At 39.7% G+C, this 14,609-nt stretch overlaps 1 protein-coding gene across 2 annotated transcripts in view; it reads left to right on the top strand.

Moving 5' to 3' along the window:
- MAP3K15 (mitogen-activated protein kinase kinase kinase 15) overlaps positions 1-14,609 on the top strand; it is a 1,227,172-nt gene that overhangs the window by 1,150,026 nt on the left and 62,537 nt on the right. For both annotated transcript variants that reach the window (XM_078657886.1, XM_078657885.1), the window contains one exon: positions 13,059-13,244. In XM_078657886.1, the coding sequence (XP_078514012.1) occupies positions 13,059-13,244 (186 nt within the window). The remainder of the gene's footprint in view (positions 1-13,058; positions 13,245-14,609) is intronic.

Raw genomic sequence — 14,609 nt, 5'->3', positions numbered from 1 at the left:
ATTTCACCCAGTTTTTCACATCTCTCTGCTTAAAAAGGTCCATCCGAATCTACGACAGTTGCACTCACCTCCACCTCTGGTTCTTAATGGTGAACTTGAATATGAGGTTAAACGAATTTTGGACTCTAAGAAGGTTCGTAATGATCCCTTCTATCTCATTGATTGGAAAGGCTACGGTCCTGAGGAACGATCCTGGGAGCATAGTTTGATGTTCATGCACCTCGACTGATTAAAGCCTTCCATGCTAAATACCCTACTAAGCCTCGGTTGGAGGAAACCCCATTGGAGGGGGGTACTGTCAGGGCTCATGGGAGGTTTCCCTCTCGTGGCCCTATAGTGGCCACTGTTGCTGCCCCTTTTCAACATTCTACTGTGCTTAGGGCTCGTCCTGCTTGGAGTTGGCGAGTGTGCTGGTGATGCTGGTCATCTAAGATGGCCGCCAGCACACCCGCAGTTTAGCGCTCTAGATGTTCTGCCCCCTTGATTTGGAATCTCAGGTGAAGCGCGCTCTAACGTTCTGTGGTGCACTTCACCGAGAGAATCACCCGGTTAGGACCTACCTTCAAGTCGTCGCGTGTTAGCCAGATAGGTGGCATCTTGGGGTGACGGTTATCCTCGTCGGGCACCAGAGTCGAGTGAAATCCCAGGTTAGTGTTCCTGCGAACCTTTCCGACAAGTTTAGTGAGCACATGCTCGAAATATAGTGTTTTAGAATTTCCTTTCTGTGCGCATGTGTACCAGAGTTTGTAGGAATGCGCATGCACTTGGAGTAGCATTCAAAGGTAGGTAACCTTGTTTTGGGCAAAGTGTATGGTAGAATTCACGTTTTCTGAATAAAGCATGTGACAACGGTATTCGAGTCAGTGCTTAAGTATTTGAGTTAGAGACGTTAGTCTTGGCAGTCCCGCAGTGAAATTGCTTATTTAGTTGTTATGCGGAATACCCATGAGGAATATTTTCACGCTGTATCAATGAACTACTAATTGGTGTAGGGTGTAAGAAGCTTAATGTTAAGTTGTGTAAATAACCACTAATCCTTCAGAGTTGTAAATAAATAAAAGGCTGAAGGCTATTACGCTTGGAACTTAGCCAGAACGAAGTTCCTTGGGGCCTTCATGTTTGAGTTACCTTATGACCCAGCTGACTACAAACACTTCACTACAGACATAGAAATTAAAGAAAGATTAGAATAAAGGATTTCAAGTAAGTAGACTTGAACACAGAAGGTCTTGAGAAACATTTATAGTGTATAAATACTCACGTGTTCACTTCCTTACGAAGTAGATGCTGAATCAGTCAGAACCTGAAGATACAAATAGATGAACGCACACTAATGAATAAATAATTCAACCATTCAACAGAAGAGAGGCAATCCCAAGGGAATCTTCTGGTAAGATAAAAGACATGTTAAAATAATGAGATAAGAATCAAAGTTATAGTTGTTGGTAAGATAAGTGAAAGTGAAATTGCTTGTTACAGCCAGAAGAAGAACAAGAAGAACAAGAAGAACAAGAAGAAGAAGAAAACAAGGCAGAGAATTCCAAGAAGAATAAAGGGCAGTCTCTTCTCTCTCCCACTCCCCATTCTCCCCTTGGTACTTACCTGTTAGGGTGTCAATAAAGACCTGGCGGAGAGGTAGCTAGGGGAAAGTTGGGAAAAGGCATCATTCTGCTCCTGTGTGATTGTAACATAGTTGATCCTGACACTGGGGCATGGTTTGTCTGCAGATATGCCCTACTTAATTGTGCATATGTGCCATTGTGCCCATCTACCTCCATCCCCCTAGTCCCTTGGTCATTACTCACCCTGGTGCTGTTGTGTTTTCGCAGATTTTGTATGGCGATTGGCCTCATGGCAACTTTGTTTGCGTTCGTGTTTCGCATTCTTTCGGCGTCGCATTGACTTTATCGCAGACATTTGATGCGTTATCGTGGGCCTATCGCTTGGTACCGCCGTGTTGTGAATACTAAGTTAACATGGGGTTATTTTCCCGTGATAGACTGCGATTTGAAGAGTTGCGTTAAGCTAATTTTGCGGTAATTATCACACGTTCTTGAGAATATCCCCCTAAGTGTACTTTGAAGATATCTTTATCTGCAGAGTCTTGACTTGCTCTTCATTTGCACTGCAGTTGCTTGCAGTGGTGCTTTGTCAGCCTGAGTGCTTCTGTATACCAACCAACCTGTGGTTGGGCTCTTGCCATTGGGTTGCACTTGAGGGAAGTCAGGATGTTGGTGCAAGCAGCAATCCAACTGTTGATGTTCTTGATGGCTTTCTGCAAGATGATGTTGTTCTCAGATTGGTGCTTTTCTGACATGCCTTTCCAGCTGTGGTGGTGGTGAAAAGTCTGTGGTGGTGGTGTGGGATGAGTATGCTAAAACTTACAAGGGTGTAGTATGTCCAGGTCATAGGTTCTGGCTTGTCACCTGTGATGTTGCTGCGTGAGGAGAAAACCAGGTCCAATATGTGTCTGGCAGTGTGGGTGGGTTTGGTAATGTGCTGGGTGAGGCCAAGGCTTCTGAGGTGTTTCTAGCAGAACTTTATATTTCGTGTCAGTTCAGTCTTTTAGGTGAAAGTTAAAGCCTCAGCGGAAGATGAAAGTGCTTTCATTGCTGAAAGAGAGTGCGACAAAGTCTGTGATGTCGCTGGCAAAATTGGTGCGGGGTCCCAGTGGTCTGTACATGAGTTTTCCACCCAGGGAGGAGCTGAGATGTGAGATGTTCCATATAGCTGGTGTGGGGTGTCCATGTAGATGGTGCAGCTTACAGTATCTTTGAGTACGATGACGACTCCGTCTTTTGGCTGGTGCTGACAGTCTTTTCTGGCAATCTTGTCACCGGCTAGAATAGCTGTAGCGATGTCTGGTGCTGAGGTTGGGGTTGGCCATGTTTCCATGAGAAATAGCATGTAGGTCTCATATCTCTTTGTCATGTTTGTTGAGCAAGTGGAAATTGATGAGCTGCATGCAAGTGTGACTTGTTATTTGCGTTGTTTTTGGTCTTTGTGAGCATGAGTAAGTGGCTGGTTTATTTGAGTGTTAGCTAATTGGATGGTGGGTGCTGTTGGTGCTGGAGTCGTGAGTGTAGGGTGTTGGAGAGGGCATGAGAACTTGCAGGAGGTGCGTGTGAATGCTCTCAGTGAATGCTCTCTCACTGTTGTGTCCCAGGGTAGAGGTGGGAAGGGGGAGAACTAGGGTTCTGGCAGCTGGGCGCGGTCCAGGCTTGATCGGGCACAGACTGACTTACCTTTGTCGTGTACTCAGCACACCCGCTGTGGGTCTGTGCTGCAGCCACGATTCAATAGGTCATGGGAGGTGGGGGGAGTGCAGAGTACCATGGGGAGGAAACAAGTGATGTAAATTCGTGTGAAGATGGATGATGGAAAATCCAGTGCTGTCACTTCCGTTGCAGAACAACAATGGGAAATAAAGTTGCCTTGCTTGTCTTCTTCTTTTAAATATGGCTTTGGTGGGAAACCAGTGATGTCTCTTTCTGTGCAGATGGATGATGGAAATGGTGGAGAGGTGTGGCGCAGCGGCCAGGGCAGCTGACTCCGAGCATGGGGCTCACAGTTCGATCCCCAGCACCTGAGTCAGATCGTCTCAGTACAATGTGACTGGGCAATAGCTCACTTAATCTCCCTGACAGCCCCCAGCGCCTTGAGACCCTTATGTGTGATTAGTTTGCGCTTTACAAATACAGGGCTATTAAATCCAGTGATGCCATGTCCTGTGCAGATGGGCAATGGCAAATGAAGACGTCTTGCTTGGCTTCTTCTTTTTGTATTCCTACATCTATTAGCATCTAGTAGAATATTTATTAAACTCAGATCTTTAGTTTTTCTAATCAATTAATGTTATATATTAATTAGTAGTATTTTGCTGTGAAGAAATGCATACATTGTTGTGTAATGTTTTTATGATTCTTTTATGGCCAGGAAATAGCTGAATTTGTATATGAGTGATTCATTAATTTAACTGGTTCTCAAATGAGACCCTCAGCCTGTGCAAGAACAAGTGAAAGAAATGCCTCCCTTTGAAGTGCAGTCAATGTGCAAAAATGTCAGATGTGCCCACCATGCACCCTGGCCTTAATGTGGAAACCATGGATCCAACAACCGACACCAGCAGGGAGCTATTAACCAAGTATTCCCAGAAGAAAAACATAACTAATAAAACAGTTCCAAATATTTTCGTGTTTCTGTACAAATCAGATGGACATTTATTCTGGAGCGGTGAGATTCAGTGTGTTAAAAATACTGTTCCACGTCTATCCTGCTCCACCTTTTTAGCTATCACAATCTGCTCTAATTTTAAGCATGCGCTGATGATCAGTATTCTATCTTATGCGTATGCAACCATGAGCCTTTTCTATTTTTATTTCTTTTTTTTATTTTTTTTAAAATATTTTTATTATAATCTTTTCACAGCATTTTTGCCCCCCCAAGTTATTACAGTCAGCCTTACAGCACAAAATGCATGTTTTACATATCCCAGTATATTATAGATCAAATACAAATACAAATACAAATACGTTCTTGCACCAGAACCCTGCAGGTAAAATAAGAGAAAAAGATAAGAGAAAAGAAAGAAAAAAGAAGAAAACAAAACACAAGGATTGGCCTTTCCTACATACAGCTGTTTACCCAACCCCTTCCCGGTTTTGCCCAGATTTCCATCTCGTAATAGGTTTCCACATCTCCCCTCCCAGATTTTTTGCCCTTCTGCCCTTCCTCTCATATATTGCTTTCTCCAAATTATATGAGTTAACAATCTTGCTATCCAAGTTTGGAATGTTGGAGGTGCCTTGTCTAACCAGGCCCGTGCAATACTAATTCGGAATACAGCTGCCACTATAAACAAAAACTCTAGGGGGCCTTCTTCATACTCCGTCTTCACCCCCAGCAATAACAATTCATTACTTAGTTTAATCTTAATATCCAGTGAATTCTCCAAAAAGTCTTCTATGGCCCTTTTCAAAGTATACAATTGTGGGCAATGTGCAAACATGTGTACTATATCAGCTTCAGTTGAATTGCATCTGGGGCAAGTTATACCTTCCACCCCACCCCATTGCGCTATTCTTGCCGGCGTGTGATAAAGGCAGAATAGTCTTTTATAATGCTGTGACTGCAGCGTCGCCGAACATAAAACTGATCTTCCTAGGTCTAGGGACTTCTGAAATCCATCCGAGGAGGTCCCCACCTTTTCAATCAATTTTTTTGAAAATTTCTCTCTATCATCTATTTTATATACATACAGTTCTGCATGTAACTGACGTATCGTACACTGTTTACTTTGTTCTATATAATCCAAAAGCCTGCAGTGTTTGAATCCTAACAAACCTCCCGTTTTATCCCTCAGGTAACTCCTCACCTGTAGATACTTAAAGAAGGTATTAGTGGGTATTTCAAATCTACTTTGTAATTCTTCAAATTGTATTATCACCCCTTCGATATCCAGGAGGTCTCCTATTTTCCTAATGCCCCTATCATTCCATATCCTCATAGTTCCGTCCCTAAAGATATCCCCCGGGAGAGTTTCATTAGCTAATAGTCTAGTGTATCTGTTAAATCTGCCAACTCCCAGCTTTTTTCCTACCCGTTTCCAAATCATATATGCAGCTTTTAGGGTTTTAAACCTTGTATGCTTAAAAAGTCTATAATCTATTGTATTCAGAAGCCCATCGACCACGCCCTCCCCCAGTACAGTTCTATACACATTTATAAAGTCATTCCCACCGTCTATTAATCCCTGGAAGTATTGCAAAGCTGCAGCCCAGTAATACAATTTAAAATCCGGTGCACCCCACCCCCCTTTTTCACGTGTAAGTGTCATAAATCTGTAAGCCCTTCTGGTTTTCCCTTGTGCCCACACTAGCCTATTAAGAATTGCTTCTAACTTAGTAAACCAAAGTTGTTCAAAGAAAAGAGGTATAGCCCTAAACAGGTAAAGAAATTTCGGTAAGGTAACCATTTTAATTACGTTTATGCGTCCCATTAACGTCACATGTAGGTTGTGAATTCTTTCTGTATTATTTTTTACCTTAGCTAGTAGTGGTTCCATATTTAACTTCACTAAATCCGCCAAGTCTGCTGACACCCTTACCCCCAGATACACTGCCCCCTTTACCACTCTGGGATCTAAATAAGATGTAAATTCATTCAAAATAATCTGAGTTTTCCCTTTGTTAATCGAGTATCCTGATAAACCCCCAAAATCTGCTGCCTCCTGCTCTATTTCTCTTAAATCCCTTCCTGGGTCTGTCGTTATCAATGCCACATCGTCTGCGTAGGCGAATACTTTATATTCTACCTCCTGTAATACAACCGGCAAGATGTTAATATTCCCAATTAGTCTCCTAAGTAGCGGATCTAGATATAGGGCAAAAAGTAAGGGCGATGCCGGGCAGCCCTGCCTGGTTCCGCGTCTAATCATTACCGTTTTAGTGTAAGACTTATTTATTTTCACCCTAACCATTGGCTGCACATACAATACCTGTATGGCACTGATAAATCCTTTGCCTATATCGAACCAGTCCATGAAATTCCACAGAAACTGCCAGGAGACCCTGTCAAACGCTTTTTCAGCATCAAGGAATATGGCTGCGACAGGGTCTCCTGCTACCTCAGCAGCATCTAGTATGGTAATAAGCTGTCTAGTATGCTGAGTAGTCCCTTTCCCGGGAATAAAGCCGTGCTGTGACTTGCTAACTAGTCTCTCGATAACTCTACTCAATCTTTGTGCTAATGCTTTGGCATACATTTTAGCATCCGCGTTCAGGAGAGTAATAGGTCTATATGACCCTGGATCTAATGGGGGTTTGTCTTTTTTCAAGATCACAATAATATTTGCGTCGTCCCAGGACTGTGGTGCTAATTTATGTAACTGTGCCTGTCTAAAAGTCTCCAGCGTGTCCTTCCAAAGCCTGTCCCAGAATGTTTTCTAAAACTCGGCTGGTATTTGATCTCGCCCTGTAGCCTTGCCCCCTGGTAAGTTAGTCACTGCCATTTTAAGCTCCTGCAATGATAAAGGTAAATCTAGTTTGTCTCTTTCTTCGCTATCCAATTTCTCATGTGGTACCCCTGTCAAATAGTCCCTGCACCCTACTCCTAAATCCTCTACATTCTGGTCATACAATTTCTCATAAAATTCCCTGAATACCTCCTGAATCTCTTCTAATTTATTTACAATTTCTCCTGCGCTATTACTAATTTCTTTAATTTCACCTGCTGCCATGTTTTGTCTAATTCTGATAGCCAGTAAGTGTCCTACCCTCTCGCTATACTCATAACACTTTTCTTTCTTAGCAAGGTAATTCCCTGCCGCCTTCTCCGCCAACGCTTCTCCTGTCTCTGCTTTCTTGGCTTCAATCTCCAATAAAAGGCCCTCTATGACTGTTGCGTTTTGCCTCGACACTGCCCTATTTAGTTGTTCTTCTAGTCTGTCCATTTCTTTTATCGACCTGTCCATCCTTGTTCTCTCCAACTTACCCCTCTTTAAAGTATAGCTCAGAGTTTCCCCCCTTATCTCGGCCTTGAATGTATCCCAGACTATTTTAGCTGGAGCCGAGCCTCTATTAATTTCCCAGAACTGTGTAATCCAATCGTTCATCCTGTTGATATAGCCTTCCTCTTTCAGCAGTCTTCTCTCGAATGTCCAGGTATAGGGATTGGGCCTCCCTCTATCTATCCTTGGCATGGTTATTACCAATATATTATGATCCGAGATCATTCTAGGCAGCCATTCTATCTGGGTCCCATTTAGCTTATCGTTGGACACTAAAATATAATCTAGCCTAGCAATCGTTCTATGAGGTGCGGAATAATAAGTACCCCCTGACCCAAGTGGATTATATTTAGCCCATACATCTGATAAAGCGTTATTCTGCATCAAATTATTTACTGCATTGCATGTTTTCTTTTTTCGCCCATCATATCTCCCCCCTCCTAATTTCCCCAACCCATGCAAACCATTAATATTAAAATCGCCACACAAAATTACCGGCTCTATCCAAAGTGCAAGTTCCTGATCTAACCATTCAAACATTTCAGGATTATCATCAATTGGGCCGTATACAGATACAATTGTTAAATTGCCAGCAGTAGTTTCCTCTTCGACTATGACCCATCTCCCCTAAGGATCCTCTTTTTTTCCTCTGAGTTTAATAACCCCTTTCCTTGCTAGTATAGCCACCCCCTTTGTTCTTGTATCCTGACTTGTGTTAGCCAATAGCTCGTATCCCATCTGTTCCAGTCTAAATTTTTCTTTTCCCATAATATGCGTCTCCTGTAAGCAGAGTCTATTTTTTTTTTTTATTTATTTCTAAAGTATGTTTGCCATATTTACTTCCATTTGTAGTACGGCAGAGTAATGGTTCACATTGAGTACACACCAGTGCGCATGAGCAGGTTGTCCTTGAGTCCGTTGAAAAGCATCGGACGGTTCCTCCGCCTGCTGCCTCTGACCCCACGTATTGTAATGCAGCAGTCAGATAGGGCAGCAGATGTCCGGCGGACCGCCACCGACGAGCTGTCGGATGGCCTTCCGCCAGACATTGGAATAAGGCCCTAAGACTTTAAACAAATTTCTTTCTTCGGAAGACAATTACAGAAACAATGTTAAGTCGAGCTGGACAAAATAAGAATGAAAACTTTAAGTTGGTAAAGTATGAATATTTTTTTCAAAATAAATAAAAGTGTGAATATTCCTCAAATGTGAATGAAAGACGTAATGGGGATGCTGTGGAGGTGCCACAATTTAAATAGCTTTAAACTGCCATTTCAGCTCTGACACCTGTATTTGGAGGCAGTGATTACACATTCTTTCGTCGCTGCCTTAAATGAGAACAATGCATGCTATGTGGTTTTAGAATTAAGATAACAAAACACACTGTCTACCAGGATCTACTTACTGCAAACTCCTCAATCCTGTCCCCCAAACCTTGAATTAGCAATTATATTTTTAACTCTCAAATTGACAAAATGGGGGACGAGGGCGAGCAGATGTATGTAAGCTCTGTGTGAGTATAGTATGGAGTTTTGGGACACAGTTGGTACCTGGAGACAAGTGCATGATGTGGTCCTTGTTCTGCAAGCTGAGCAGAGTTCTCCCAAGCTTCGCCTAGAAGCAAGAGGTAGGCATCGTTATGTCAATGAAATGAGAATCCAAAAGTACAAATACAATTGCATAAATAAATCAGAAAAAAAATCAACCAATTTGAGTCCAATAATCCAGGGAATCCATCCAAAACCTGAAGAATGACACAAAATAATGAAGGAAAACTGAAAAATCAAGTAAAACTTCAAAAAAAATGTGGTTAAAAAAATAACCACCTCTTCTTCCTCTAAAAAAATATTATTCATCTAGGTTAAAAATAAAGTCCTATGTCCAAAAATCAAACCTATAAAAAACTCCTCATATAAAACAAAGCCAAGTGAATAAGCATTACGATCAATGTTAACCACCTAGGGCGCAAATATACAATAAATGTAAACATCACATTTCACAATAAAGCTTACCACAGTACCTTAAACAAATGAACACATACTTAATTAAAGAATACACTAAATCAACATCCAATTACAAAGCCTAGTCTACCTGAACTGGAGACCAGCCATTGGAAACCGCAACTAAAACTCCATGAAGAGCCGAAATGGCTGAAAATTAAATAAAAAAAGACAACTTCAGTTTCATTCAAATCAATGTTAATAAAATAACTTCTATTTAGTAATATTTATAAAATTATAAGTAACATGTTAAAATGTCAATGTCTTTCTGTGTATAAATAACAATGTACAAATATATATTAAAATTATTGATAACAATATTTGACCAATTTTTCCACTACTTTTAAATATATTAATGATGTTTAAAAAATGTATGTCAAGAATCATGTGTTTATTCAAAATGATTATACATTTTTAAATAAGCTGTGTAACTACAAATACAAAATTAAGGTGTACTACACGTATATCATATGTTTATTTACAGTTATTATGGCGATAAAAAAGTTTTGGGGGAAATAAAAAATATTCAAAAAAGTGCAATTGTTTATAAATAATGGCCAGCAAAAATGGTATATATATATTGAGAACATTTCTATAACAATAAAAGGTAAAAAAAATACTTTATAAAAACAACAAACAAACAATTTATACTAAAAAGGAGCATAGCTTTTAATATACAAATAAAACATGCAAACTAATAGTAACAGTTTATTGATATCCCATTTATTATTCCCCATAGATACTTAGCCACATCTGAAAAAGTGTTATAATCTGAAAAAAATCTAGTTTACTTCTTTCATCACTTCAGGAAAAATTGAACTTTAGGTAGGGGGCAAGGTAATATTCCCACTCCAAACTCCCACTCTGTGGAAAGTGTTGTATTTGGGTTGTCTGCGTGGACTCTATTCTCACTTAAAACGTAACCACATTGGAGAAACTGTTGGTCTTTAGGGAGTTCAAATTTTCTATTCACATTCCAAACTTATTCATATTGGCCAAATTGTTGGAACTGGAAGGCTAAGATTTACTCTTCCCACTCAAAATGTAAGCACATTGAGGAAAGGTTTGGATATCCAAATGATTATTACCTCTCCAAAATTAACCACATGGGCAAAATGTTGGGACTTCTAGGGGTTCATATTTACTAATCAAACTCTAAACTTAACAACACAGGGGACAGTGTTGGACTTTAGGGGTTCAGACAATACCATTCCCATTCCCAACTTAACAACATTGGGAAAATGTTAGACTTGGGAGTGTTCAGAATTACTATTTAATCTCCAAACATTATTACATTGTGGAAAGTGGTAGATTTTAAGAAGATCAAATTTACTATTCCCACTCCAAACGTAACGACATTGGGGAAACCGGTGGACTTTGGGGACTTTAGACTTACTATTCCATCTCTAAATAACAAAGTTAACCTTATTAAGGAAAGTGTTGGAGTTTCGGGGACCGTTCAGGTTCACTTTTTGCAACACTAAACTTAACTATATTGGGGGAAGTGTTGGACTTTGAGGGCCTCAGATTTCCTATTCTAACTTCAAACCTAACACATTGGGGAGAATGTTCTACTTTGAGAGGGGGGCTGCTTCAATATTCCCACTTCAAGGTTAACCCCATTGGGGAAAATGTTGGACATTCGGGGGTTTCCGATTTACTTATTAAACTTTGAACATTCACGTTAGGGAAAGTGTTGGACTTTTGAGGGGGCTTGAATTTACCATTCTCACTCCAAATTTAACCATATTGAGGAAAGTGATGGACGTTGGGGTGGGGGGGCAGTTAACTGTACAAACTCAAAGTTAACCACATTTGGGGAAGTGTTGGACTTTGAGGAGTTCCGATTTACTATTCCAACTGCAAACTTAATAACATTGGGGAAGTTGTTGGACTCGGGGGAGGGGGTTAGGAGTATTATTTCCACCCAAACCTATCCAGAATGGTGAAAGGGTGGGGGTATAGATTTGTGATTCTAAAATCCAAGCTTCATAACATCACCTCATTGAAGAAAATATTCATTTTTGGTGGGTGGGGGGACACGTTAAAATTCAGTATCCCCACTCCAAACTTAAAGACATTTGAAAAAGTGCTGTCATTTTAGATTTCAAAATTAAGTACTACTACACACTTATAATAGACATTACACTAATACAAATGCATTGCAGAAATCCATTCTGTTCATCCCAAAACATAAGCCTCACAACACAAAAAAAGTATATTGAGAGTACTAAGAAAAGTTTTTAAAAAATATGTATTTACTTTAACTTTATAAGTAATAGCTATAATTGTTACATTGAAAGAATAAAAAAGGAACAACATTTTAAAATATAAGACAAAATATACATGTAAGACCCCCAATGCCAAAAAGACAAATTGCCAAAAACACTGTACAATTTAAAACCAATATATCTATTAAAAATAATTACATTCAATCATTTAAAAAAACATAACAAAAACATTGTTTTACTTGTGAAGGAAGCCAAAACATAGTATCAAATTATATAAAAACACTTTTTAGATTTTTTTTTAAGATAACATTAAAATTAGAATTTTACACAATTAAAAAACAAACATAAAAGAGAAATGAGCACAGCAAATTTAAACATACCAAACTTAAAAAATAAAAAATAAAAATAGCTCACATCCTATTCACCTACAACTTGTCACCTAATCCTAAAATAATATACAAAAAACAAACACATAATATTAAAACAAAGGCATACATAATATACACTTAAATAAATCCCAGTGTACTCGACATCTTAGAGCCCATTAAATATGCCCGTAAAATGTTTCCCCAGTCATAGTAGAGGTTGCCCTGTCACCCACACCTAGAGATGGGCAGACTGAAGACAGGTGTGTCAACAGATTAATAGCAGTACAGGTCATGTTATCTGTACCTCTGTGAAAACATATCAGTCCCACGTAGCCGGGTTCACCACTTCTCCTTGAGTCTGTGGTATGTGGTTGTGAATTCAAATGGTGTAGCTGTGGAACGTGTTATATTAATGCTGCCCGCTGTGAAGACATATTGCATCTTGCATCAGAGGGTAATTCCCTACTTGAAGACGGATGCCATTACAACTTTGCTGTCTTGGAGCCGCCCCGAGGGCTTGCATCTTGAAGACTACATGGTATTTTTGACAGTGTCTGAATTCTGGAGTGAAATCAGAATTGAGACCAAATATCTGCCCTGCAATTTCATCTGATTTAAATCAGTTTGGCGGCCTGCGTAGTTCAGATTCCTTAACTGCCCAACACCTTGTTTGTATTTGGAATTGTAACTTGTAACTCTCCAACCTACATCTCTTTGAACTTTTATTTCTCTTCATTCGCTCCAGTGTACAAAGCCCTTTCTCTATGTTTCTGCAGTCCAGCTGTAGACCTTTTCACACAATGCACGTTCTGCACCAGTGACATTTCTACCAAAACTTTGACAAAAATCTTAATAAGTGTGTTTAAATTCTCATTTTTATTCTTTACACATTGGGAGTGTCTCTTCGGATCCCTGTTAGCCGCTGGCTTCACATGTATGTCTTTTTTTGTAGAGTTCCGAAGAGGTGCAGCTCTCTGTCACTCACATCAAGCAGATCATCAACATTCTTCGAGACTTCATCCGCTCTCCCGAGCAGAGGGTCATGGCCTCAACCATCTCCAAGCTCAAGGTGGATTTGGACTTTGACAGCACTTCTATCAATCAGATTCAGCTGGTGCTCTTCGGATTTCAGGATGCCGTAAGTTCTCAAAGGAAATTTACCTCAGTGAGCAGTATGCAGTTTAACGTGTGAAGAAAGACATGCTAAGAAGTCCGTTGTATGGACAAATATTTCCTGCCAGGACAAGGCTGGCAGTATCCAAAGTTATGAGACAAGTGTCTTAGACAAACAGGGAGAAGTTCTCACACTGAGGTAATAGATACACAGTGGGTCCCTGGTGATAATGGCGCAGGTCACGAAATGAAGGAGTATTTGTATCTTTCTAGTTGCATACAATATTGACAAAATACGAACATATGAACATATAGTGGTTAGTTTTTGTTATAGGAGTGAAAATGAGGAAATCCAAAAAGTAAGATGGCATGTTTCAGTAGAAAAAAATAATCTTAATAGGTGCACAGAATTGTTCATTAGAAAGAACATGAAAATATTGGGGCCCTGTTGCTGCTCAAATGGCATGCTCTTCGTGTGCCTTCTTCAAGAGACGAGAAGATTGTCTGTCCTTTTAAAAAAAAATGATGCATGGTATATGTGGCTATAAATAGTGCAGCGAGTGTCTTCTTGGAAGGTATGTAATGCCAAGGTGAGACAACGATGTATATCAACTTTTAATCTCTATTTTTGGAAGGTAGCCTAATGGTGTCCATTTGAAACAAAAAAGGTCTTTCGAGGGTTTAGAACACAAGAATGCTTACTGTTTGAGCCTGTTAGGTTGGTATAGGGTACTACGTACCTCTTGGCTGACAGCGACCCCATAATATGCTCACACTTAAATTGGGGTATAAAAGGATGCTTAAATGTTAATGGAAATAGTATGCCTAGAATTCAGGTGTCCTTTGCCATACCCTTCAATTTAGGCTTTATAGTATGCTGAGTGTAATTATGCCTGCTCTCATTAAGGCCACATCATAACCACAAACACTGTCACTTTCTTGCTGTGAATGAATTGAGTTTATATTTAAGACATTATCAGGTAGACTGTCACAGAAACCTCAATGTCCATTTCTAGTAATGTTTCTTGGTACATTTCGGTATGAGGTTTATACAGCAATACAGCAGACCACATTCTGTTGAAACCTACATGATCAGCATGGAATCCGTGGAAGCTAGTTGTGAAGGGAGAGCTAAAAGCATTCTTTATAGGTAATAGCTGGGGGTCTATCCATAAGGCAACTGAGAGAGGGAGCCAGAGAAGAAAGTATAATATAGATATATATATATATATAGATATATATGTATACACATATTTTTATATATATATACATATATCTACTCACCCACAAACATAAAACCAAAGGTTAAAATGTACTTATAGTTAAGGGTTATTAAATTACAACAACAACACATTTAAACTAACCAAACATTACAAATATCATACTTATA

The sequence above is a fragment of the Lissotriton helveticus genome, chromosome 8, assembly GCF_964261635.1.
Source record: "Lissotriton helveticus chromosome 8, aLisHel1.1, whole genome shotgun sequence".
Lineage (NCBI taxonomy): Eukaryota > Metazoa > Chordata > Amphibia > Caudata > Salamandridae > Lissotriton > Lissotriton helveticus.
This window is presented reverse-complemented; position numbering and strand designations above follow the sequence as displayed.